At 37.9% G+C, this 27552-nt stretch overlaps 1 protein-coding gene across 4 annotated transcripts in view; it reads left to right on the forward strand.

Moving 5' to 3' along the window:
• Positions 1–27552, forward strand: part of FLNC (filamin C) — a 44919-nt gene that overhangs the window by 15512 nt on the left and 1855 nt on the right. The window contains exons 2-48 of one of the 4 annotated variants that reach the window (XM_072147537.1): positions 1016–1264; positions 2807–2904; positions 4621–4771; positions 5853–5971; positions 6120–6197; positions 6917–7079; positions 7280–7480; positions 8524–8655; positions 9522–9659; positions 9745–9871; positions 10161–10297; positions 10394–10587; positions 11236–11349; positions 11475–11618; positions 11717–11840; positions 12184–12344; positions 12527–12617; positions 12803–12972; positions 13108–13225; positions 13588–13850; positions 14808–15405; positions 15597–15770; positions 15982–16144; positions 16291–16451; positions 16539–16706; positions 16784–16907; positions 16989–17145; positions 18369–18558; positions 18748–18771; positions 18868–19115; positions 19219–19314; positions 20077–20176; positions 20315–20455; positions 21972–22100; positions 22239–22412; positions 22949–23110; positions 23397–23600; positions 23690–23842; positions 24087–24209; positions 24345–24584; positions 24686–24955; positions 25057–25194; positions 25370–25485; positions 25597–25729; positions 25813–25989; positions 26214–26432; positions 26522–26731. In XM_072147537.1, the coding sequence (XP_072003638.1) occupies positions 1016–1264; positions 2807–2904; positions 4621–4771; positions 5853–5971; positions 6120–6197; positions 6917–7079; positions 7280–7480; positions 8524–8655; positions 9522–9659; positions 9745–9871; positions 10161–10297; positions 10394–10587; positions 11236–11349; positions 11475–11618; positions 11717–11840; positions 12184–12344; positions 12527–12617; positions 12803–12972; positions 13108–13225; positions 13588–13850; positions 14808–15405; positions 15597–15770; positions 15982–16144; positions 16291–16451; positions 16539–16706; positions 16784–16907; positions 16989–17145; positions 18369–18558; positions 18748–18771; positions 18868–19115; positions 19219–19314; positions 20077–20176; positions 20315–20455; positions 21972–22100; positions 22239–22412; positions 22949–23110; positions 23397–23600; positions 23690–23842; positions 24087–24209; positions 24345–24584; positions 24686–24955; positions 25057–25194; positions 25370–25485; positions 25597–25729; positions 25813–25989; positions 26214–26432; positions 26522–26731 (7764 nt within the window). The remainder of the gene's footprint in view (positions 1–1015; positions 1265–2806; positions 2905–4620; positions 4772–5852; positions 5972–6119; positions 6198–6916; positions 7080–7279; positions 7481–8523; positions 8656–9521; positions 9660–9744; positions 9872–10160; positions 10298–10393; positions 10588–11235; positions 11350–11474; positions 11619–11716; positions 11841–12183; positions 12345–12526; positions 12618–12802; positions 12973–13107; positions 13226–13587; positions 13851–14807; positions 15406–15596; positions 15771–15981; positions 16145–16290; positions 16452–16538; positions 16707–16783; positions 16908–16988; positions 17146–18368; positions 18559–18747; positions 18772–18867; positions 19116–19218; positions 19315–20076; positions 20177–20314; positions 20456–21971; positions 22101–22238; positions 22413–22948; positions 23111–23396; positions 23601–23689; positions 23843–24086; positions 24210–24344; positions 24585–24685; positions 24956–25056; positions 25195–25369; positions 25486–25596; positions 25730–25812; positions 25990–26213; positions 26433–26521; positions 26732–27552) is intronic. The other 3 variants (XM_072147538.1, XM_072147539.1, XM_072147540.1) reach the window with 3 other exon arrangements.

The raw sequence follows: 27552 nt of genomic DNA on the forward strand, positions 1-27552 counted from the left end.
AAAATATAACATATGTGACGGGGATAGTCACAAAGAATTTAAGTTGCATGTTTTTTATGTTGATTTTGTTGATTTTTTAGTAAACCAAGGAACTAAGGCCCAGTTCACACCTGCTTTTGGATCTCCTTCATTACCTTCTGTCATAAAAACGATAATAATGGAAGTCTAATGGATCTGTAAAAAATGTCCATTGATTTAAATGGACTTTTAATAGCTTGTCCTAGTGTCAGTCTGCACCCCTTCCGTGAATAAGCTTTCTTCCCATTTTCCGTTTGAATAACGGAAGCACTAATAGCAGGGATACAAACAGACACTAACGGAAGCCATTACATGTCCAATTAAATCAATGGACATTGTAACAAATCCTTTAGTCTTCCATTATTATGTTTTTTGTGATGGCAGATAAGAAGAGGTCCAAAGGCAGACATGATCTAATTGGGTCAAAGACTCAGGTTGGTGCCTATATTACAATGTGAAGACCATAAGATGATTATTACCCTGTAAAAAATGGTGGTATTACAATAATTACATAACATTACATCCAAATAATACCATCTTTGTACACTATGATACAGTAACATCTAACTTAACAATATTTGTTTTGGACCCACCATTGTTAAGTACAAAATACTAAAACTGGTCCATAATTTAATAAAATAATATAAAATAATACAAATTAAGCATTTCTTTGTATATTTCTAATTGTTGTGATTATTACAATAAATTGGATCATAAGACCCGAACACACAAACACGAACCTGCACGTGTGGGAAAAAACGGAAATAGGAAAAAACCCATTGAAAATGATGGGACAGAGAGCAATGCAAGTTCTGCACATCGAAAACATGTGTAAGACATGCATGTGAAAAACACTAGTGTGAAAGGGTTCTAATCCTGATGTGTCTATGACCTCTTTATGTTTATGAAAACATAGCAAAAGATAACTTTATATTCAAAATATTGAACTAAATCATGTTTGTAAGTATTCTTACATTCTACCATAACTTTTTTTTAGATTCAAAAGCAATTGTGGATGGAAACCTCAAGCTGATCCTGGGTCTTATCTGGACACTTATTCTGCACTACTCTATCTCTATGCCTATGTGGGAAGATGAGGATGAAGAAGATGTCAAGAAACAAACACCAAAGCAAAGACTTCTGGGGTGGATTCAGAACAAAATACCACAACTACCTATTACCAACTTCCACAGAGACTGGCAGGATGGAAAGGCACTGGGTGCACTGGTAGACAACTGCGCACCAGGTAGGGATTCAGTACCTTTTGTGAAATGCTGCTATGTACTGAAAATCAAGTGTATAAAATTTGAATATTCAACATATCTCATAAAATATAAATTTATAATAGATTTTAAGCTAAAAAATAGATACTTGTAACCTTTCACTGGCTCACAAAAATCAATGTCCCATCATATCTGTTGTACATCAGATTGTGGTGGCTACATTTTTAAAGAGACATATTTTTATTAATAAATTAATCGCATATCGTTTCAGTGGGCTCCGTACTGAGACGGGTACCTGTATATGGAGTGTAAGAAATATAATGTCAGTAATGTATACCTTGTTGGTTGCTTTGGTAATAAACAGGTTAAAAAGTGCACTCCAACTGTGATCTGGATCCCAGTGATCAACATCCAAACATTAGGTCATAGACAGAAATATTCCTAGATATCCCTGGGACCTCTCCTCCTACTGAATTGCAGGCAGTGCTATGTGTGCTCCTGCTTTCTTTCAGTATCTGCCTTATGTATGCAGTAAATTCAACTGTACCATAGACAGCTAAGAAGATGAATGACTACTAGCATCACTGTGTTGCCACAGTACATTTTGTATTGCTTTAGAAAGTGATTGTTTTCTTACAACTGGAACATACAGCTATTTCCACTGCTAAAACTTTTGCTATGCAATTAAAATTATTTTTACATTCCATATAAACTGTAAACTATACTACAATGTCATATGATGTCATTATTTACTTTACCCAGCAGCCAACACCTGTGAATGTACGCTATCAAAAAGGTTTTACTGCTGAAAGGGTACAGGTCAGGGTAAATGTACATTTACACGTAGGCAGAGAAGAGTTTTCAATATAACCGTATGCTACTGCCTGTTCCTTTCCTTGACAGGGGAGAAATGCAGTTGTAACATTATCCAGTTTAGAAGCTTGTCTGCCTGCCAAAGAGCGGGAGGGTGGAGGAGAGAAGTGTGTAATCTCATATAAGGCAAGAGGCAGAGAATATACCTCAGTTTACACAATCACTTACAATGTGGATAAAGCAAGTGACATAGATACATTTCAGTTCTACATTCCTTTTCCCTGCTCTATATGTCACTGCTAGGTGGCCTTATATTACTCACTATTGATTATCTGACATTTTACAGAACCAATATATTTTTCAGTGCTGTAATAGAAATGTATTGCATTTGATACACTTTATAATATATTTATATATATAAAATCATAATATATAATAGTAATTTAGTTTTTCTTCTAGGGATTGAACCAATTTATGCCAATCCCAAATCTAGTTTACAAAATACACAGCTAAATTATCTCAGGCTGTCCCATAGAAATGAATTGAAAAGGCACACATGTGGGGGTCAGCAGCTCCAATTCTTGAGGTACAAGTAATAATCAATAAGGGGTCCTAACAGTTGAACTCCCACTGATCAACAAGTTATCAACTATTTGGTGGATAGGGAAAGCATGAAATTGCTGAAATAGTAACTGTGAAATAGTAATTGTAGTTGCAACACAATCAACACAACTGCAATGTTCTTGTTCTAGGTCTTTGCCCAGACTGGGAAGCATGGGACCCCAACCAGCCTGTGGAAAATGCCAGAGAGGCCATGCAGCAAGCAGATGACTGGTTAGGTGTACCTCAGGTAAGAGGTGTCATCAGAATGCATCACCTAAAGAAATGTAAAACATATTGGGGCACATTTACTTACCTGGTCCGTTCGCGATCCAGCGGCGCGTTCTCTGCGCTGGATTCGGGTCCGGCCGGGATTCATCAATGCAGTTCCTCCGCCGTCCACCAGGTGGCGCTGCTGCGCTGAAGTCCGCTGGAATGCCTCGAAATACACCGGCCTACCCAGGATGAAGGTGAGTGAAATTTTCGCGACACAGTTTTTTTTTTAAATGCGGCGGTTTTTCCGAATACGTCGGGTTTTCGTTCGGCCACGCCCCCCGATTTCCGTCGCGCGCATGCCGGCGCCGATGCGCCAAATTCCGATCGCGTGCGCCAAAAACCCGGGGCAATTCAGGTACAATCGGCGCAAAACGGAAATATTCGGGTAACACGTCGGGAAAACGCGAATCGGGCCCTTAGTAAATGACCCCCATTGTTACTACACAATTTATACATATATAACAGTTATACAGACAATTATTAAAGATGGCTGAAACATTTACATGTTCCTTTTTGATAGCTGACTGCCTAGATTACTATTACTTTAAAGGGATTCCGTTATCTGTTGTAAACATACTCATACTAATGACAGTGTTATGTATAGGCACTCCTGCAGGATTATAAATGCATTTTTTACAGTCCTGCTGCTACTAATCACATACACAAAGGTGTGGTTACATAGTTCTCCAGGGCCAATCACTGTCTGCAGCTCTGTATGTTCAAAACTGCTGACAGATTCCCTTTAAGTACTAGTCACAATTACTGTTATTGGGCACGTACATTTTTAAGATGAGTTTTGTAGTAGCATTCTGAGTCCTAAGCAGCTGCACATATATTTATAACAGGAAGATTTCATCAGTTATGATCTCATCTCCATGCGATAAACACAGAACAACATAGATAATCCAAGACACGCTGGGGAAAATCACAATAGATGTATAAATTAGATGAAGAAATGAGAAATGAAAAACAAAACAAATGAATCTATAATGTTAGATAAACATTATGTCTTTTACCACAAAAAAGTAGTTTATATAACTTGCCTACTTGTCTACTGTCAGGACCTCACGCCGTTTTGCTGCTAATCTACAGTCAAGAATCGAAAAATAAATGGGACAGATTTACTAATTCTATCTTATAGTTAGTGTAAACTTAGTCCATTAGTGGTTAAAGGGACTCTGTCACCAGATTTGACCCCAATAAGCTAATAGGGCCCTTATATCCTTTATAGAATTACCTTTTTTATGTGAAATCTCAACTAGTTACCACAAAGTCATTTCCGCTTCCTCTTCAGCCTCTTAAAGCCTTTTTTATGGGGAAACTGGAAAGTAATTCTATAAAGGATATTTCATGCCTGACCTGATGGTTCTGTTAGTTTAATGGGTAAAATATGTTTATGGGGGACCCTTACAATATCTATTGGATGGTTGCAGCAATTCCATTACAGGCCTCAATCCTATCCCGTTAATATATGTGGAAATAAAATCCAAAATGCATGAACATGACAAAAAGCTTGTAGCTAGTCCTCAGTGAAATTAATACCAGAAATCTATCTCATTTACCTTTGTTATCTTTCTAAATGCCTCCCCCCCCCCCCCATTATATCTAATAATTTTGGGAGAATTTATGAAATTTAATCTGTATTTAATTTTACTCTATCCAACAATTTAATGTACACTCTGTATTGTAGGTTATTGCTCCCGAAGAAATTGTGGATCCCAATGTTGATGAACACTCAGTCATGACCTACCTGTCCCAGTTCCCCAAGGCAAAGCTGAAGCCTGGTGCACCTCTCCGTTCTAAGCAACTGCATCCCAAAAAAGCAATTGCCTATGGCCCAGGTATGGGAACTATGAAGCTTCTTTGAATTGTGAAATGAATGATTGATTTCAGGGAATATTTCTATATATGTATATTGGGAAATCCATTTTTAACACACCCCCTGTGTTAGGTAAGGGTTAAAGTGGGAGATCAGGTAGCCCCCGCAGTTCCCTTTCTGCTGGCTCTCGTACTGTAACACGATGTCTGGGTGAGCTCATGCTCTCAATCCGCTCTGCTCCATCTCTACTTGGCAGTGTAACGATTGTTACAATATGTTGATCTGTAGCAAACTGCCTGCTGCCAAAACTCCCAAATGTGGACAATTAGGAGACAGGCAAGACCCAAACACAAGCTCCAGTGGGGCCTTCTTGAGCCCCAGCATCTTGAAGTGCTGTTGAGGATACAGCTAGAGGAGTGCTATTAATAAAACCCGGGGGAATACATATGTTTCAAACAGAAGCATAACAGAAGTCATCACAACATGTGCAGTAGCTCCACATGTATATTGTGTATTTGTGATTACGATTACCCTAATACAGCAAACACTACGCCCCTGATCAATTTGGTGTTTGTTTCATTAAAATCTGTTAGGCTAGAATGGGCTGATTCACATATAAACTTTTCCCGTGAAAAGGTGGACAGATTCAAGCTTGTCCCAGTTTTAGAACTTTATAATTTCACATAAAAATATCACTATCAATATCATTAGCACCAACAAACATATTTTAATACAATAATAATTTATAATAATATTAAATTATAAAGACACTTGTCCCGCACATTTGGCCATAGCTGTTCTAAAAAGTACCACAATGAATGGAACCCAATCCAATCTGGGTTCCCCTATTCTCATGACTTCTGGGGCTCCTTTAATATTAGGTATCTTACAGTTACAGCTAATATTCTTGAATTACCAACCTGTTGTTTTTTCCTCTACTATATTGTGTTGTTTCTTTGCTACACATTTATGTCAGAGAAACATGTTTATGCCGAAACTCATGAACTTGTCACAGAATAATACAAATACTTATAATAAAATGTATGGACCCTATGAATGTTGGACTCTGCTGCATGTAAAATGCAATGTCATATGTTTTGCAGGTATTGAACCACAAGGAAACATGGTTTTGAAGCCTGCCTTTTTCACAGTGGAGACTATTGAAGCTGGTCTTGGGGAAGTGCTGGTCTTTGTAGAAGATCCCGAGGGGCACACTGAAGAGGTGACATACTTAATACCTTAGTTGTATCCAGTAAAAGAAGAACTATCTAGGGGATATGTATTGCTACAAATTACATGTAGTCCTGACATGTAGCAAAAGTATGTCTTTTAGTATGCCTAAACATATGATTATGTATGGTATTTTACAGGCCAAAGTAATCCCCAACAATGACAAAAAGAGAACATACTCAGTCAGCTATGTGCCAAAAGTGGCTGGGCTCCACAAGGTAAGACACAAAGCTATCACATAACATGAAAATGTAATTTTTGATACCTCTCTTTGTACACATGCATAAATAAGAAAAAAACATAAAAGACAGAGGTTGGCGCCTAGGGTGATACCTTCCAGAGAAAGAGAAATATAACCAACCCCTAAATAGGGTTGCTCACCTGGTGACGACTTGTTGTATGACAAAATGCCCCAGGAAGGGTACTAGGATAGTCGAAGGTCTTCCTGTATGGGAATGTTGGATCCTGACGTTATTCAGCAGCCGCTAGCCAAGAAATTACCAAAGGGTTCCAAAAAAATAGAAACTTGGGATCACTATGCATATATGTCGGGGATAAAAAAATATGGCAAAAATTGTGGAGCTATTGTCCAGGGATATTAACCAACTACCAAGGGGGAATAAACCCCAAATATTGCAATAAAAATCGATTTATTATAAATAAAATATATAAATTCTGTTATTATATTGATTTTATTCATAATATTATATTTTTAATTTATCATTGGATTATTAAAAAGTTGACAGCTACATTTTCTCTTGTACCAACCATCTTTAGACAAGTTTAAATCAGACTCTGCCAGTGTTTTCTTTTTAATTTTATTGAACTATGTCTGCGATTTGGAAATACATTTTGTGTTTATAATAGACTTAGGTTACATTGTCATCTATTTAGGCATTTATATAAATTTACTGAGATTTGTTCCTCAAACTTATAGGTAACAGTGTTGTTTGCTGGTCAGAACATCAACCAGAGTCCATTTAATGTCAACGTAGCAATGGCTCTTGGAGACGCTAACAAAGTTACAGCACGAGGACCTGGCCTTGAACCTGTAGGAAATGTTGCCAACAAGCCTACATACTTTGATATCTACACAGCAGGTAAATGTCAAAGTCATTTTAGTACATGGTAATACATTCATACCAAAAGAAGAAATACATAAAATTTTAAGATTAAGAACATTAGGTTTGGCATAAACATATCAGGTAACCAGGGATTTGGGAGATATTCTTTCCCAATAAATTAGTATACACAATTGTACTGTGGATATTAGTTATAGTTGTTTGTCCTGTTTCCATAGGTGCCGGGTCTGGTGATGTTGGTGTTGTCATCGTTGATCCTCAGAATCGACAGGACACAGTGGAAGTTATTCTGGAAGACAAAGGTGACAATATCTACCGCTGCACTTACAGACCTAATATGGAGGGACCTCACAAGATCTATATTACCTTTGCTGGATCTCAGATTCCCAAATGTCCATATGTTGTTAACATTTCAGAAGGTGAGTTTATATCATCTGTCAAATATGGCCATCTCGTTGTGGTGAGGTTGTGTGTAACATCATACTTGTATTCTAAACTTTTGTTATGTGTCGTACATTGCATATCTATACTACTTTTTCATTGTTTGTATTTCATAATAGTATAGAAAATTTACCATTTTATTCAACCATTCATCAGGCATCAATAACTATCCATGTCCTAAAGACATTTTGCAGTCATATTAGAAGTTATTATGAGCTTTAGATGTATTCATCAATGATGTCATATTTTAATCTGTTTTATCATGCTAAACTACTGAATGAAAGATGGTCTTTTAAAATGGCAACTGCTTGGGTCTCTTCTCTGTGAGGCATAGCACAAAGCTCCTACTCTGGATGACCCTTTCAGGGAAATGTATAGTTTCATGGAAAGGATTAAAGCTGCTTCATCTTAGAAAAGTGGCCCTTGCTTTCTGGCTCGATTTCAGGTCCAGTCCACACCTCCGCTCAGACCTCCGTTATTATCTTCTGTTACTAAAACGATAATAATGAAAGTCTAACAGATCCATTAAAATGTCTATTGATTTAAATGGAAATGTAATGCCTACTGTTATGTCTGTTTGCACCACTTCTGTTAGTGCTCCCGTTATTTAAGCGTACAATTGGACAGAAGTTGCAGTGTTAATTTTTCTACCTCAAATAACAGAAATGGTGCAAATGGACACTAACAGAAACCATTGTAAGTCTATTGAAATCAGTGCAGGTGTTGAATGGGTTTTTAATGGGCCTGATAGTTGATTGCAACTTCAATACATTTCAAGATGAAAAATTATTACCAGAAAACTCATGCATAACACTCATAACTCTTATGCTGTACCTAATAGTTTGCATGGATCACTGCATGTATATGGATGTAAAGCTGTCATTGTCGGCCATTGACTATGTATTTGTCATTGTTTGCTTGTATAACTGGTCACTATATTGTATTAGTAGGTGCGCTGCATAATTCTGCCTTTGCTTTATATGACTTTTCTCTCCCCTATGTTTCTTTGCTTTTCCAATAGCTGCAGTGTTGCCCCTGGCTCTCAGCACCCCTCCCCTTCAGGTCACCCCTCAGGCTATTGCCATCCCGCCTCCTGAAAAAGCCAAGAAAGTTGCTCCCCCACCTCCGCCCAAACCTAAACCACGCAAGTCAAGTTAGTATGGCCTGGCAAGAGTGAAAGGGCAAGAGCCTTAGCATGGCGTGCCCAGATAGTGTAGTTTAGTCTGTGCATGGGAGTAGCTTTGTGAGCCGGTATTAGAAATAGTGACAACTGCGTCCTTGCATGCAGCAAGCATGACCTGCCCACAAAAATGTCCACCTACTGCCTAGTAGAACATCTGGACGCATTGAGGAAATTGCAGAAAATGCATGTCCTAATCAAAGAGCTCTTTCTCACGACAGAAATATTACTAATCCTTAACTTCAGACAGTTTAGATCTGATATCCTCATAAAACTTCAAAAAGATGTACAACCAATATAACATTAAAAAAATCAGTTCATAAAAACAAACATTTAGTTTTAGGGCCTACTCTGACGGACTACACTGGTTTGCACACAGGCCACACATTGTAATGGAAAAAGGCCATAGACGTTGCAGTTCCTTCATGCAGACCAAAGAGCCATGTGAAAACATAGACCTGCACCCTTGTTTTATTTTTTAAATCTGTTGGTTGTGGAGAGTCCATGAAGAATTAAAAGGAGGATTGTACTACACAATCTTCACATTTTGAATACTGTATTTTTAATGTCTATTGTTTGCATTTGCATGTGGCTGTTAGTTATTCTGTTATGCAAATACGCAATATTCATGAATGAACACATGTTTTATAACATGTGGGTATTTGCAGGGGTTCAGGGTTAAGTTATGGTGAATATCCCTAAGAAACAAACAAATGTTTGGTTATATGAGTGTTGCAGTGTAAAATAAATGAATATTGCATTATACATCAATTTAGCTTGTATTAGTTTTCTCTGACTTAACAGTTATTGATGGAACTTATTTCATTTATTTTTTGCAGCTTGTAACCCTAATGCCTGCAGAGCTTCGGGGCGTGGACTCCAGCCAAAGGGGGTGCGTGTCAAAGAAATTGCTGATTTTAAAGTATTCACCAAAGGGGCAGGAAGTGGAGAGTTGAAAGTATCAGTTAAAGGACCCAGTGAGTTAAGAAATTAATATAACTATAATAGTTTACTAAACATAAGCCAATTATAAGTCACTTATGGCATTTATCTATTTATCAGAGGGCACAGAGGAGCCAGTAAAAATCCGTGATGTTGGTGATGGTGTGTATGAGTGTGACTATTACCCAGTGGTACCTGGAAAGTACACTGTATCGATAACATGGGGTGGATACGCAATTCCCAGAAGGTAAGGTTAAAACAGTTTTGAACTTAGTCAAGATAAGACTAAAAATCTAAAAATAATACTCTTTTACTTTTAAATTCATATTCCGAACTAATTTCTGGTATTTAGCAATAATACCCCTGGATAAAAGAAGGTACAATGTTGATGATCATTTGCATTTTCAATCATCAGTTTAGCTCAATCCTTTTTCTCATCTTAACCAAATTTAGTTTTTTGTGAACCATGTTTGATGTTTACTAGTGCTTATTTTTTACACCCAGTCTACATTTTCACTTTATTATATCATACACAGTCCATTTGAGGTCTATATAAGCCCCGAAGTAGGAGTTCAGAAAGTGAGAGCATGGGGCCCTGGCCTGGAAACTGGTGTTGTGGGCAAATCAGCAGATTTTGTAGTGGAAGCCATTGGCACAGAAGTTGGAACACTTGGTAAGTGTATAAGGGGCTCCTAAAGCACAAAAAAAGCTATTGCTTTAGGTCTGAACAAAGTTCCTGATTTCTTTTAAATCCACTTTGTGTCTTTAGGATTTTCCATTGAGGGACCCTCGCAAGCAAAAATTGAATGTGATGACAAGGGAGATGGATCATGTGACGTTCGCTATTGGCCAACTGAACCTGGCGAGTATGCAGTACATGTGATCTGCGACGATGAAGATATCAAGGATAGCCCCTTCATTGCACACATTCTACCAGCTAACAACAAAGCGTTTCCAGAGAAGGTAAAAGACAAAGAATATATATATATAGGCCATGCATACTTTAGATTGCCCTTCATGGGTAGATATAGTACATACGTATCCAATGCCTTGTGTTCTGATAGCTGAACTGAATCAACGATTAATCTGTAGTGAAAAATTTTGAGGTTTTTAAAATAAGATTTTTACAATTTTTATTAAAAAAATTTGCTTTTGTTTTTGTCTTTGTTTAAGATGTCAATTCCCATTTTCAATTCTATTCACTCAACTAACTTTTCATCTACTATTCCAAAGTTCTTCCTGTCACTCACACCAGCTGTTCTTTTACTATCTGTAAGGGAGGGTGAGCAAGAGGCATTTGTCTTACTGGGCTCTGACCTTTATAGGCTCAGCTTCTAATGCCTCGTTCCTTTCCAAACATAATTTATATGACTGGAAAACTATTACTAGCATCAAAGGAACAGAGAGTATATCCCCAGCTCATGAATAAGGAGGTGACTAAGTATTTGTGCAGGATCAATGAAGATAATCCTACATTGAATAACTTAAAATATACATTGGCCATTTAATGAAATGGGTCTAAAAATACATAAAGAAACAAATATAAAGCTGTACCTATAGCACGAACAGGACACATTTACAGGTTCTTTTTGATTGGTTCTTATATTTTAGGTGAAGGCATATGGTCCAGGTCTAGAACCCACTGGTTGCATAGTGGAACATCCTGCTGAATTCACCATTGATGCCCGTGCTGCTGGAACTGCTGAGCTAAAGATCTATGCACAGGTATCTCAGCTTTTTGCAACACATAACATAATAATAAACACAAGTTCATGAATAGAAAGCTACTGAAATTAGTATGAGTGGTAAAAATGCAAATAATATATTTCACATTTCATATTTTATTGTAGGATGCAGAGGGAACCCCCATTGACATAAAGATCAAAGATAATGGGGACAACACATTTGTTTGTGTTTATGTTCCAATCAAACCAATCAAACATACCATCATCATCTCATGGGGAGGAGTTAATATTCCTAATAGCCCATACCGGGTAAGGCTTTACAAGACTGTGTTTTTTGCATTATAGTGACTTGGTAAGCTCTTTGAAGTATCTCTTGCTATCTCATAACCCTTATATTATGCATGTAGGTGTCAGTGGGTGAAGGCAGCCACCCCAGCAAAGTTAAAGTTTATGGACCTGGTGTTGAAAAGACAGGCCTAAAAGCCAATGAACCAACTTATTTCACAGTGGACTGCAGTGAGGCAGGACAAGGTAAATAATCCACAAAATATTTTTATATTTTATTATTAGCCTTGCATGCCGGTCTTTTAGCATGTAAAATATGAAAAAAGACAACATTTCTGGCACACGCTTTGAATATTTTGACATTTTGGCCATTTGCTCTTTGTTAGCCACTTATAGCTAACTATACTTTGCACCAAAGAAACTGCACAGGTCACAGCCAAAACTTATGCCAGTCCCTGGCTGGTGTAGATTTCAGTTCTGACCAATAGGACAGTAGTTAAGACCACAGCACAAAGCACTGGTCCTCGCATATTGGCAACATTGTTGATAAATAACTGCAAATATTATTCCATTTGTTTTATATTTACAGGGGATGTCAGCATTGGAATCAAATGTGCACCTGGTGTAGTAGGACCAGCAGAAGCTGATATTGACTTTGACATAATTAAAAATGATAATGATACTTTCACTGTAAAATACACTCCACCAGGAGCCGGGAGATATACTATCATGGTCTTATTCGCTGACCAGGTAAGAATAAATTGGTTCAAAAATTATTTTTAGTAAGAAATTGTGACTAAAATTAAACTTTGATATAATTTCATAAATGAAATAAAATTAATTAGAATGAAATAGAGTATAATTTTAAAAATGAAAATGGAGTTTTATTAGTATTTTTTAGTACCTGTAATATATATCTTTATTTACTACAGGAAATACCAATTAGCCCCTTCCGAGTCAAGGTAGACCCATCACACGATGCTAACAAAGTGAGAGCAGAAGGTCCAGGGCTCAACCGCACAGGTAAAGAATACCATTACTTATTACTAGGTGGCTGGAATATAAAATGAATTTAGTCGTGGTGAACCATAGAAATAATCAAATTGGAACAAAATATTTACCGGGTACATATAAATGTACATATTTTCATATATTGTTTTTTGGTTAGAAAAATAAGGTTCCACTTAACACCTCTTTTTTCCATTCAGGAGTGGAAGTTGGTAAGCCCACTCATTTCACCGTGTACACCAAGGGTGCTGGAAAGGCTAAGCTGGATGTGCAGTTTACTGGGACCTTGAAAGGCGAAGTTGTTCAAGACTTTGAAATCATTGACAACCATGACTACTCATACACTGTGAAGTATACTGCTGTGCAGCAGGTATGCCTTCTGTCCTTAGATTAAGTTTATGATTACTCTTTAGTTCGATTGGGAATCATTTTCTTCAAGAGATAGCATCACATGAAAACATATCTATAAATGTGATTGTACATTCATCTTCTTTTGCTTTAAAAGGGAAACATCAGCATCTCAGTTACATATGGAGGTGATCCCATCCCTAAGAGTCCTTTTATTGTCAATGTGGCTCCGCCCCTCGATCTTGGGAAGGTTAAAGTGCAGGGACTTAACAATAGTAAGTAACAATATTATAAATTGATAGTCCCTTTGTTTATCTTTATTATATGGTACAGAATCATAATAAATATCCAACACTTGAGGGGAAAAAGGATTAAAGGTTATTTACACTGATCAGTATTCAACAAAAGTAAGTATAAAGGAAATAGCTACATGTATCAGACAAGAAGACAGTCCTTAGTAATGGTAACATCTTGAGTGACTTCAGTTCACCCTTTTACTGTATGACATGCTATGGCTGTACACCATGAAGTTGTATCATTAGAAGATCTTTGTTATATTCATGAATGTGTGGTATACTTATTTTTAAATTCTGCTGTTTAATTGCATTAAAAATGATAATTTGCTTCTATTATACAGAGGTGGATGTTGGAAAGGATCAAGAATTCTCCATCAATACAAGTGGAGCAGGTGGACAGGGAAAGGTAGATGTGAAGATCACATCTCCATCACGTCGTCCAATTCCTTGCAAAGTGGAGACTGGCGTCACCAGTGAAATTCACACTGTAAAATATATGCCACCTGAGGAGGGACCATACAAGGTGGACATCAGCTATGATGGTCACCCAGTGCCAGGAAGCCCATTCTCTGTGGAGGCAGTGATGCCTCCTGATCCTTCTAAGGTAATTAAAAATTTTTCAATTATTCTGTTGTAACTTTATATGTAATACTAAATTATATAATTTTCCCTATAAATTGCTCAGAATATTTGTCATATCACCACTCTGTGTAACTTATTCAGGCTTGATATCAATTATTTTCTTTTCTCTGTTTCACTCCTGGCATAAGTATAGTTTTTAGCCATATGTTTCTCATTGTTGTGTGTGCAAGTTGTAGGGTGAGTGTCAGGCCGGAGCAGCCAAAAAGGAGGGGGAAACAGATCTATGTTAAAATAAATTCTTGGTTAAGATATGCAAACAGGCCCAAGGGAAACATTGGATTTAGATGTTGAGAATGTTTACCCCCAAACATCACCCATTTACTGCCTTTTTCCATACATTATTACTTCTGGCAGCTTGTTATGACGGATCATTTTTCGATTCATAAGTGTCAGATTAGACAAGGTTTAGAATAAATGAACTGATACACGAAGGCTTGAGGGTGTTATTGCTGCGTCATGGGATGAACAGACCCCTATGTAACCCAATGTAATTTTCCTATCCTCTTGCAGATATTTTTAAGCAATTAAGATGCTAAGACAGACAGCATGGAAGACACTTGTAATCATATTGTGTATAGTAGGGATATACTGGGAAAGTTCATAGTGCATTATTACTATCACCACTGTAGTGGTGTAGTATGTTTTCACAGAAACTGTTTCCACCCAAATGTAACTGTTTTATTACTGCATCTTGAAGAAAAATGTAGGTTTAGATTTTGGCATACTTAATTAGTCTATTTATTTAGTTTACGTCTGCAAGCTATAAATCCATTAAGCATATGCAAAGCAGGAGGCAATTTAAGTGACCAGAAATTACTAAATTTGTTGTAGAATGTAGTGGAAAGGGAGCAGCTCAGAGTTAATGTATTATAAAGCTTTACTTGAATAACGGTACAATATATTTAATCTTCCCATTTAGGTTCGTGCCTATGGACCAGGACTGAAAGGCGGGTTTGTAGGCAAACCTGCCCCATTTGCAATTGATACCAAAGGAGCAGGTACTGGTGGTCTTGGTCTAACAGTAGAAGGACCCTGTGAAGCCAAGATTGAATGCCAGGATAATGGAGATGGCTCTTGTTCAGTATCATACCTCCCAACAGAGCCAGGAGAATATTCTATCAACATCTTGTTTGCAGATGCCCACATCCCAGGGTCACCATTCAAGGCAGACATTAGACCTGTGTTTGATCCCAGCAAAGTCACTGCAAGTGGTCCTGGATTAGAAAGGGGAAAGGCTGGTGAAGTAGCCACCTTTACTGTTGATTGCTCCAAAGCTGGTGATGCTGAGCTCACTATTGAGATCCTTTCAGATTCAGGGGCTAAAGCTGAAGTTCTTATTCAAAATAACAGCGATGGTACCTATAGCATTACATACATCCCATCATGCCCTGGAGCCTACACCATTACAATCAAATATGGAGGACACGCAGTTCCAAAATTCCCAGTCCAAGTTAACGTGGAACCAGCTGTGGACACCAGTGGAGTGAAAGTCTATGGGCCAGGTGTAGAAGCCAGAGGTAAGCATGCTGGGTAATCCACTAAAATAAAAAATCATAACAAAGGTAGTTCTATGCGGCCACATGCATTTTATTTGTAGAGCACCAAGTATTGTAGAATAACATATTCTTTTTTCCTATACACATTAATACAAATATTTTTAATATTACATAGGGAACAACTCAGAATTGTGTTGTATTTCTTCTATCAGGTGTATTACGCGAGGTCACTACAGAATTTACTGTGGATGCACGCTCATTAACCAAAACTGGTGGAAGTCATGTGACTACCCGTGTCATCAGCCCTTCTGGTGCTGTAACTGAAAGCTTTATCGCTGATAATGGGGATGGAACATATCATGTTCAATATACAGCTTATGAGGATGGTAAGGTCCAACTTCAAATGACTGTATTAAAAGCATTCTAGCATGTCACAAAAACTGATATTTTTTTTTAGCTGTAGGAAAATTGGATGTCACAACTAAGGCAGTTTATGTTTTAGGCAGTTTTATCTGTATCACAAATGCCATAAATTCTGTTATTTTTTTAATTTCCTTTTTAGTGGGCATTTTTTCACCCTATCTTATACATCAACAGGTATTCATTTAGTAGAGGTACTATATGATGATGTTCCAGTGCCCAAGAGCCCATTCCGTGTCTCTGTAACCGAAGGCTGTGATCCATCCCGTGTACGCGCATATGGTCCTGGGCTAGAGGGTGGTCTTCTTAATAAGTCTAATCGCTTCACTGTAGAAACAAGGTAAGGAAATGCAGACATTCGAATATCTTAATGTGCCACTATCACATGTGTGCAGTTTTCTAGGAGGGTTGTAGCATTAATGGCTTGTAATGATGAGGTGCAGTTTAGCTCATATGATACCAAAATACTCTCTTTCCTTATTTCAGGGGTGCTGGAACTGGTGGACTTGGTCTTGCAATTGAAGGTCCTTCTGAAGCTAAAATGTCATGTAAAGACAATAAAGATGGTAGCTGCAGTGTAGAATATATCCCTTTCACACCAGGAGAGTATGATGTCAATATCACCTTTGGTGGGCGACCAATCCCAGGTACATTAGATTTAATATTCTTATTGCGTTATGTAGACAGCAAAGTTTGAAGTGACTTGGGTTTAAAAAAGGTTTTGTCCCTTGCAGGAAGCCCTTTCCGTGTGCCAGTAAAGGAGGTGGTGGACCCCTCCAAAGTGAAATGTTCTGGTCCAGGGCTGGGAGCTGGTGTTAGAGCACATGTTCCCCAGACGTTTACAGTAGACTGCAGCAAGGCTGGATTGGCACCTCTAGAAGTATTGGTGCATGGACCATCAGGTATTTAAGAGCAAAAAGCTTGAAAAAAAAGATACTGTATCTGGGAAAAAATGCTTACATAGTTTTCAACTCTTCAGGTTTGGCAGAGCCAGTAGATGTACGAGATAATGGTGATGGGACTCACACTGTCAACTATACCCCAGCCACAGATGGCCCATACACTGTATCTGTAAGATATGCGGACCAGGAAGTACCACGAAGGTAAGATAGCCTTATAACATAAAAGCCTTATCAAAATAGTGTAAATGGACTTTGAGATGACATTTCATTTTATGTATGTAGTCCCTTCAAAATCAAGGTATTGCCTACTCATGACGCAAGCAAAGTGCGTGCCAGTGGCCCAGGTCTCAACACAGCAGGTATCCCAGCCAGCCTGCCTGTTGAGTTTACCATCGATGCTCGTGATGCAGGGGAAGGACTTCTGACTGTTCAGATTCTGGTGAGTACCATGGATCAGAAAGTGATTTTATGTTAACTAAATTCCTAGTAGAGCCAATAGTAGGGAAATCTATTATGCCAGAAGATAGTATATAAAGTATAGCAAATGTAGCTACAGCTGCACTATAATTCTATAGATAATTTTCTATCCACAATTTTATTTTTAGTTTGTCAATGCCATAAAGCGGACAAACTGCTTATCTAGGAACACAATCCCTATCCATATGGTATATTTATAAAAACAAGTGACCCCTTTGAGGGCTTCTCAAGCAGCTGCAAGATTTGTACATCCCGTTAGAATGAGCTCACGCATATTTCAGCCCTGGTAAAAGTGACAGTAAACCTCCACCTAGTGGAAGCAAGGATATGTTCTTCAGACTCCATGTGAATTACTGAATAAATCAAAATAGATCAAAAGGCAAAGAACGGAAACAACAAAAATCCCTTTGGCTACATAATTCTAATGCATATTATGTGAACATATAAAGTTAACTAAAATCATTTATGTGATGTGATCTGTTTAGTTTTACTACTTATATTCGGTTTAGTGTTACTACTTGTATACTCCCGTCATATTATTCCTCATACTGATTTCTGTTACTACCCAAGTATCTGGAATATTTTAACATTTTGTTTTTAACTACTTAAACTCTTCAATATAAATATTTATGGAAATAAAATAAGGTTATAATTAGAATTTCAGAAAATTGTACATTTTAACAGTACTGAACATGAAATAGAAAAGTATCCACTCATAGAGAAACATACTGTACTCCACTAAATTAAATAGGTGGCAATGTGATAGAGAAGCTGGACTTCAGTCAATGCAGGACTTAATCCTCAGCTAACAGTGACCATTTGGCACGGGTGAAATATTCACACAGGCATTAGTGAGTCACACAACTCTGGATACATGATATTCTGCAGACAGAAAGGATACCTTGCCATCTTTAGGACCTAGATTGAAGAAGTTGAAGTGCTGCTATTAGTTAGCGGTACTAGTACTGTGTCTTATTTGAAAGTGACCAAAATGGCAAACTAAAAAAGTATAAATAAGTATAAAAGTATCATGAAGATTTATAGTAGGAATATATATTGTTTAATCTTATGATTTCATAATCTATATACTTGTATAATGTTGTTTTCTCCAGTATAATTATGTTTCCTAATTTCAAGGAATGTATATGGAATTGAAAGACTTTATAACATTCTCACTATCCACAGGACCCTGAGGGGAAGCCAAAGAAGGCTAATATTCGGGGTAATGGCGATGGTACCTACACAGTGTCTTATGTGCCAGACATGGCAGGAAGATATACTATTACCATTAAGTATGGAGGAGATGAAATTCCCTATTCTCCTTTCCGTATTCATGCTGTCCCCACTGGAGATGCCAGCAAATGCTTAGTGACAGGTAAGCTCTAATATAAAAGTTCTATAGATAATACAGTATGTAAGTTGTAAGTATGTAATACAGAATATAATGAATGGGAAAGAAAAATGCTTTTATTTTACAAGTGTTAAATTGACATACAACATACGTAATGTACAATCTATTGTCAAAGATATGGTTATTTATTTAAGATTTCTTTCTTTCTTTTAGTGTCCATAGGAGGGCATGGATCAGGTAAATTTTCAATTTCATATAAATATTCTGGACTGAAATACTCTCTACAGCACTGTTTATTTTGTATCCATAAAATAATATTGTTTGCTTGTTTAGGAGCCTGCCTAGGACCCACCATTCAGATTGGAGAGGAGACAGTCATCACAGTAGATGCTAAAGCTGCAGGAAAGGGAAAAGTTACCTGCAAGGTCGCTACACCAGATGGGGCAGAACTTGATGTAGATGTGGTGGAAAACCAGGATGGCACCTTTGACATTTACTACACAGCACCTGAACCAGGAAAATACATTATCACCATTCGGTTTGGTGGTGAGCACATTCCCAACAGCCCCTTCCATGTTGTGGTAAGTTTCCATTGAGCTTTGGGAGAAGACTAATGTGCAATACTTCCCATTTAACTTGATCCCTCAAAATCATTTTACTATTAACTTGCCTCCCTCCTGCCAGGCCTGTGATGCCATCCCAATAATAGAGGAGCCATGTGACACTGTGCAGCTACATCAGCCCTATCCTGCACACCTCCCCGGCTATCCAACTCACTGGGTATAACAGAGAGAACTCTTTGCTCTATTGCTGTATCCCTATGGAACTAGAACTCTAAGCTCCATTTATAACTTTCCTATATACAGCTAATACTTTTTGCATTCTATCCTGTGCTTGCACTGTATGATAATTATGTAATTAAGTAAAAAAGGAGTTCTCTAGATCCCATCTCTAAATCCCATTTTCACTAGGTGGTCTATGTCAGTAGTACAACTAGAGTTATATATGGATCAGACCCACGAGTGGCGACAGCAGCTATCATTGCTATACACACAAAAATGGGAAGTTATAGATAATCCAAATAACTGAGCAACCAAAATGAAGTATTATATATACTCAAGTATAAGCCTAGTTTTTCAGCACAAAAAATGTGCTGAAACCCTAAACTCGGCTTATACTCGAGTAAAAAAAATATAGGTTTTACCAGGTTTATGTGGTAAAATTAGGGGCCTCGGCTTATACTTGGGTCGGCTTATACTCGAGTATATACGGTATATAAAGACTTCTTGTCCATTCATTTTAATATCTTTTTTTAAGGAAAAGGTTGCTCCATAGTTTTGTAAAGTGTCAGATGTCTGGACACACATTCATTTATATATGACAAAAGCAGCTTGTAAACTGATGCATCCTTGGTATTAAATTCCTTGAATCTTTCTATTTCATCATTAATTTGTTTCTTCTTTCCTCTATTTCCCAATTTACACCAATTTTGGACATATTTAAGGGCAAAGATGTCTAATAGCTGTATTTGACTCCCCACAGGCTACAGAAGAACCTGTTGTCCCTGTTGATAATTTGGACGGCATGCTCCGGCCATTCAACCTAGTCATCCCTTTCACTGTACAGAAAGGAGAGATAACAGGTACAACAATCTATCTATAACATGTCATTCCTGGAGTACAAAAGTGAACATTTACTTTGACACCCATTTATATAGCTGCCATAACTATAATTATATTATTTACAGCAAGATTATAATTGTCACTATTTCTAAATCTAGGTGAAGTTCGCATGCCATCTGGAAAGACCGCGAGACCTAATATCACTGACAACAAAGATGGTACAGTTACTGTGAAATTTGCTCCAGTGGAGAAGGGACTGCATGAAATGGATATAAAATATGATGGAAATCATATTCCAGGTAAATTATTTATGTTCAAAAGCTACAATCTAATATTGGCAAGATGAAATTGACACTTGTCTTCTCCGATATTTGTGCTGTAAAGTTTACAACATAAAACAGTAAGAAACAGTTTGGGCAGGACCAGCCCACTACAATACCAGATGATTCTGAAATAGTTGCAGGACAAACAGATCTTGAATAAAACTATTGCATTATGACTTGGGGGGGGGGGGGGTCACTTGTCACTAGGGTCTTTTCTTGTAGTGCAACTCCAGCATTTTTTTCACAACTCAATGGCTCTTGGGATGTGGAACAATTTTGCCCATTATTTTGATTACCTGTGTCCGGCAGTTTCTATGCTATCCACCTCACTTTAGCCTACTCCTGCAGTAGCAGGCAGGGGCTTCTGCTTCCGGCTTACACAGGAGGAAGGAGGGGGAGGTCATGTAAAAGTCCGTCTGGCTATTCTCAGTGAGCTCAATCACTTGGTTCACACTAAAAAGTGTCAGCTCTTCTGGCTCCTGAATGGCTCCCTATCTCACATAGGGAATCATTTTCAGGCGTCAAACTGCCTATATCTACTACAACTTGAACTCAATCAATTTTGGGTTAAAATGGTTCTGGTCACTGTGTAATGGGCGGGGATACACTATTGGTGGTGTGGTTACGTGAGCCGGCTTGTTCATGAATGACCCATCACAACTCTGTGTGTAGCTGAGAGGATTAGCAAAGCTGAGGGGTTTCAGTGCTGTGGATGCAGAGTTCTCCTACACATAATAGTGAGGTACATGATCTCCCCTGTTGTTCTAACATTGGAGTTATGCTTAATATCCTAATGAAAATAGTGATATGTCCTTAGTGTACAATAATAAAAGATTACAATGAAGTTAAAGGTGTTTGTTCTGTATAGATAAATATTTTGCCCTTAGAATCTCTTTTGTTGCCATGTTCTTAAAGGGGTATTCTCGTCTCGGCATTCACATTCAGTTTCATTAATCTGCCATATATAAACATTTCTTCAATTGGATGTTATTAAAAAAAATTATCCTGTGTGAAGATAATTTCTCATAAATGTAGTCATGTTGTCCCTTAGAAATGAGATGGCTTCCTCGGATACGACCACGTCGCACTCTGGCAGCGGTGGCCAGACTTGCGCTATAGGGTCCTGCCGGACCACCAGGATTCAGTAATCATTACCACAGGACTGATGTGGGACCTGCAGTAACTCTCGGACATTTCATATACAAAAACCTTTTGTTTGTTTGTGCAATCCCTCCAGCAGAGGTGGCCGTATCCGAGGAAGCTATCTCGTTTCTAAGGGACTAGATTCACTACATTTATGGAAAATTATCTTCACACAGGAACTTTTTTTTTAATAACATCTAATTGAAGAAATGTTTATTAATGACAGATTAATCAAACTGAATGTTAATGCCCAGACGAGAATACCCCTTTAAGTCAACTTACCAATTTGTTAAAATGTTGTCAAGTCTAGAGGTTTACATCAATGTATGTAACTTTACTTTACTTTTAGGCAGTCCATTGCAGTTTTATGTAGATGCCATTAACAGCCGCCATGTGAGTGCATATGGACCAGGGCTTAGTCATGGAATGGTCAACAAGCCTGCCACATTTACTATTGTTACAAAAGATGCTGGAGAAGGTAAGTGACACCCTAAGCAGTAATTGCATTCTGGATTATCTATATGTTGAGATCACAATTTTATTTCACGTTACATGATATTATAAAACGTACACTAATAATCCAAATATCATCAAATATATTGCTGTCCTATCATAGGTGGCTTATCACTGGCTGTTGAAGGTCCATCAAAGGCTGAAATCACATGCAAAGACAATAAAGATGGGACATGCACTGTATCCTACCTTCCCACTGCTCCCGGAGACTACAACATCATTGTGCGATTTGATGACAAGCACATTCCAGGCAGCCCTTTCACTGCTAAAATTACAGGTGATTTTAATGGAGTGTTTGGCAAGAATCGAAAAATTATTACAACTTGTGTAGAATTTTGCATTGGTAATTGATAAGTTCTAGTATTCCGGGTTTATTATTAGCTTTTATATATACAATGGGTCCCTGGGTCATGTACAAGATAGGTTCTGTTGCTTTGTTCTAAGTTACATATGTATGTAAGTTGGTACGGGTATATTTTGTAAGTGTTACTCTAGAAAAAGGGGTTTTCATCCCTTTTTTATAATTTTGGGTTATCATGGGAACAAAGATTAAGCTTTATCGCAGACACCTTTAATAACCCCATTTATCAACTGGGACTAAAGTTCAGTAAAGTGTCCGCATCCAGAAAGCTTCACCAGAGGTCATAGTGGACACAGAGGTCTGTTTGTAACTAGAAGTTGTCTGAAAATCGGGTGTCCTTAAGCTGGAGACCACCTGTAAATGGTAATCATAATATCTAACATAGGTGTATATCTGTCCTTTTTCATATGAGACTAACTTTTGTAAACCTACTGTATAATATCTCTTAATAGGTGATGATTCCATGAGAACATCCCAGCTCAATGTCGGAACCTCAACAGATGTGTCCCTGAAGATCACAGAGACTGATCTAAGCCTGTTAACAGCCAGCATCAGAGCCCCATCTGGCAACGAAGAGCCATGTCTTCTAAAGAGACTGCCTAACAGACATATTGGTAAGGAAACTAATTACCTAAAGGAAGTTAAAGAAAATTAAGTATAAAAGGATCTACTGACAATAACATTCTAATACAAGAACAATGATGATGTTTTTACAAAGTGCCCCAAATCACTAAATTATATTAATATTCAATATTGAAAATAAAATTTTAATATGATTAGAGGACCCGAGACATATTTTAGCTCACACACACATGTAAGACTCTTCTCATTTTCCTACCTGCTACATTGCTTTACCAATAAATTCCAAATATTGACTGTTGGCAATTATGTATCATGCAGGAATCTCCTTCACACCCAAAGAGGTGGGAGAACATGTGGTAAGTGTAAAGAAGAATGGAAAACACGTTACTAACAGCCCATTCAAGATCATGGTTGGACAGTCTGAGATCGGTGATGCAAGCAGAGTAAAAGTGTCAGGAAAAGGACTGCTGGAAGGCATTACATTTGAGGTGTCTGAATTCATTGTGGACACCAGAAATGCAGGTATGTCTCATATGTTTATCTGAATTTATTTTAATATGTTTAGGCTTTTTGGTATCTTTTGTGAATTAACAGTATCTTTTCTGTTTTAGGATATGGAGGTTTAGGTTTGTCTATTGAAGGCCCAAGTAAAGTTGATATAAACTGTGAGGATGTGGAAGATGGAACATGTAAAGTGTCTTATTGTCCTACTGAGCCTGGAACATACATTATAAACATAAAGTTTGCAGAGAAACATGTACCAGGTGTGCTAAGGTCTTAACATTTATACTTGTCATTAATAATATCTTGTCTCCTATGTACCATGTCCTGTTTCACACCATTTCAATGTATCTGAGATATTTGAAGATATATGCGTGGAGATAAAACCCAGTATTAAATAAAAAAAAAAAAACATGCCGAAAGAGTACTTCAGATGTATAGACTAGCATATACATAATATCATAGTGACAAGTAGATGCTAATCAATGTTCCCCATTTATCTTGCAGGAAGTCCTTTTATGGTGAAGGTGACAGGTGAAGGACGTATAAAAGAAAGCATAACCAGGAAACGTCAAGCTCCCTCTATTGCCAGTATTGGTAGCACATGTGATCTCAACCTCAAAATTCCAGGTATGGAGTCTTATTGACCCGTATAGTATATAAACAGCTGAAAGTCTTGCAAGTCAATCTGATGGAATGTCAGTGTAATTAATTTTTTAGATGAGCTTTTACCAAAAATAATCTTCCTTCTACGTTGTGTTTTAGGTAACTGGTTTCAGATGGTCTCTGCCCAAGAACGCCTCACACGCACGTTTACACGCAGCAGTCATACATACACACGCACTGAACGCACAGAGATCAGCAAGACACGGGGAGGTGAAACAAAGCGTGAAGTGCGGGTGGAGGAATCTACACAAGTTGGTGGAGACCCTTTTCACAATGTCTTTGGAGACTTCCTTGGCCGAGAGAGTCTAGGTTCATTCAGCAGCATTGCCCGACAAGAAGGTAGGTGTCACAGAATTATAAAAGATTGCTCCTAAAATGATTTATTCACTTCATTATTAATTATTTAAATATATGTAACTAAACATTACTAAATGTTCCAGGCGAAGTAGGTTCTCAGGATATGACGGCTCAAGTGACCAGCCCTTCTGGAAAAACAGCAGATGCAGAGATTATAGATGGAGAAGACAGCACATACAGTGTTCGCTTTGTTCCACAAGAGATGGGAGCTCACACTGTCAGTGTAAAGTACAGAGGCCAACATGTCCCCGGAAGCCCTTTTCAGTTCACAGTAGGACCTATGGGTGAAGGAGGAGCCCACAAAGTAAGAGCAGGAGGCACTGGCCTGGAGCGTGGAGTTGCCGGAGTGCCTGGTAAGCAGCCGCGAAAGAGTGAACATGAATGTACAAGAATACTTTTTATGAAAGTGATACCTAAAAGTTTGCTTTTGTATGTGTGTAATTTTATCTTATAGCTGAGTTTAGCATATGGACTCGAGAGGCTGGAGCTGGTGGCCTGTCCATTGCAGTTGAAGGCCCTAGTAAAGCAGAAATTTCTTTTGAAGATCGCAAGGATGGGTCATGTGGAGTGTCCTACATTGTACAGGAAGCTGGTAAGCTCATGCATTTAGTAAACAGACATAAATGAGCATATTTTGCAACATTTATTATTGTTTTCTGTAGTATATCTTAAAACATCGATAACACTTAGATTCCATTTATCAGTTGTTTTCATCTGATGACAGACATTTAAAATATCAATTCTAAATAATTACATCCTTAATCCAGGTGACTATGAAGTGTCTATCAAATTCAATGATGAGCACATCCCTGACAGCCCCTTCGTGGTACCAGTAGCCTCCCGCTCAGATGATGCCCGTAGACTGACTGTCACTAGCCTACAGGTAAAATATGCTTACTTGCAATGAATACATTTGTGCGCAATTTCTTCTTATTAGAGTTAGAGGTCTTTTCCTAAAATTCAATTTTTCCACATTTTCAATGTGTCATTCTAGGAGACTGGGTTGAAGGTCAATCAACCAGCCACTTTTGCTGTACAGTTAAATGGAGCCCGTGGAGTGATAGAAGCCAAAGTACACACACCATCTGGCATTGTAGAGGAATGCTATGTGTCAGAAGTAGACAGTGGTAAGATAACTGTGCAAAGACCCTTACTTAGCCTGACACAATGTGAATGTGGATAATAACCATCACTTTTCTATTATCCTTAGATAAATACTCCATACGTTTCATTCCCCATGAAAATGGAGTTCATTCTATTGATGTCAAATTTAATGGACGTCATATTCCAGGAAGTCCTTTCAAAATCCGTGTGGGTGAGCAGAGTCAGGCTGGTGATCCTGGACTGGTTACAGCCTATGGACCTGGGCTTGAGGGTGGAGTCACTGGTAAGAGTTTTTGTGCATTAAAAAAAGTTATTTTGTTTTTGATGATTGTAACTTTTGTTATATTGATGTCAGATTTATAGCACTTAGGTCACTTAGATGTAGTTATAGGTGTACAACTCCAGAGTAATAAAAATATGTTTTCTGTGTTCTAATTTGAGGATCATAAAATTGTCCTTGGCCTTTCTTAATCCTCGCCAACCTTCTCTTTTGTGTTCTTTATACAGGCAGACCTTCAGAATTTATAGTAAATACTTTGAATGCTGGATCTGGATCTTTATCTGTGACTATTGATGGACCTTCAAAGGTGAAGCTGGATTGTCAAGACTCTCCCGAGGGTTATAAAGTATCATATACTCCAATGGCACCTGGAAATTATCTGATCTCAATTAAATATGGAGGACCCCAACACATAGTTGGAAGTCCATTCAAAGCCCGCGTGACAGGTAAGGGGTACTTAATAAAACCCTCAGCCAAAACAAGTTTTTCTCAATTATGTGTCAGTCACAAAACATTTTTGTTTTACTCTAAATAGGAGTAAGGCTCTCTGGTGGTCACAGTCTACATGAAACCTCTACAGTGCTGGTAGAAACTGTTACAAAGTCCTCTGCCTCTGTAGGAGGCTATGGAATGGCCGTGCCCAAATTTGCATCTGATGCATCTAAAGTAGTCTCTAGAGGACCTGGTCTCTCAAAAGCTTTTGTTGGACAGAAAAACACCTTTACTGTGGACTGCAGCAAAGCAGGTAAGAATGAGTGTACTAACTCTGCCGTATTAATACTTCCCCTTTAACATAAACAAGAGTTTATTAACAATGGTTTAACAATGTGTCACTATTTACAGTGTTTACACCTTTATATAATAAAAATACAGATGCAGATGCTGTAATGTAGCCATTGACCTTCTCTTGTTACAATAACATAAGCCAAATGTGTCTTTTTCTCAGTGCACACATGCATAATATTGAAAAAAAAACAGCTTACTATATGTTTTAGACCTTATAAAGAATGCATAAAGCAGTGGTGGCAAACCTATGGCACCGGTGCCCACGATGTAAACACCCAGGCTGTCTCCCCTTAGCACAGGGTTTGCCAGACTCAGTGCATTAACCTGCACTTTTTTTGCAACAAAGGACATGCCGTGTTCACTGCTGGACAAAAATTATAATCAAAATTTTCCCTCCTTTAAGCTGTATAGTTAGCCTCAGAAAGTTGATGCAATTGAAAGTTGTGGCAGAGCAGTTACTTCACAGAGGGATTGTCCACTTTCAGCAAATAATAGATATAATTTGTGTAAGGAAAAGTTATGGTAAGGACGAGTTACACAATTTTCCAATATACTTTATGTATCAATTTCTCACAGTCTTCTAGATCTCTGCTTGCTGTCCTGCTATAGAAAGCTTCTATGTTTACTTTCAGTGGATTGAAATCTGCCCATGGTAATGTGATGGACATGGAGGTACGTGATACGTTATTATCACAGGGCATAATCAGAGCTTATGGTAACAGCTTGTCCTTCACATACCATGGATACATTTCTATTCAGTGAAAGTAAACATAGAAGTTT

Source organism: Engystomops pustulosus, chromosome 4 (genome assembly GCF_040894005.1).
Source record: "Engystomops pustulosus chromosome 4, aEngPut4.maternal, whole genome shotgun sequence".
Lineage (NCBI taxonomy): Eukaryota > Metazoa > Chordata > Amphibia > Anura > Leptodactylidae > Engystomops > Engystomops pustulosus.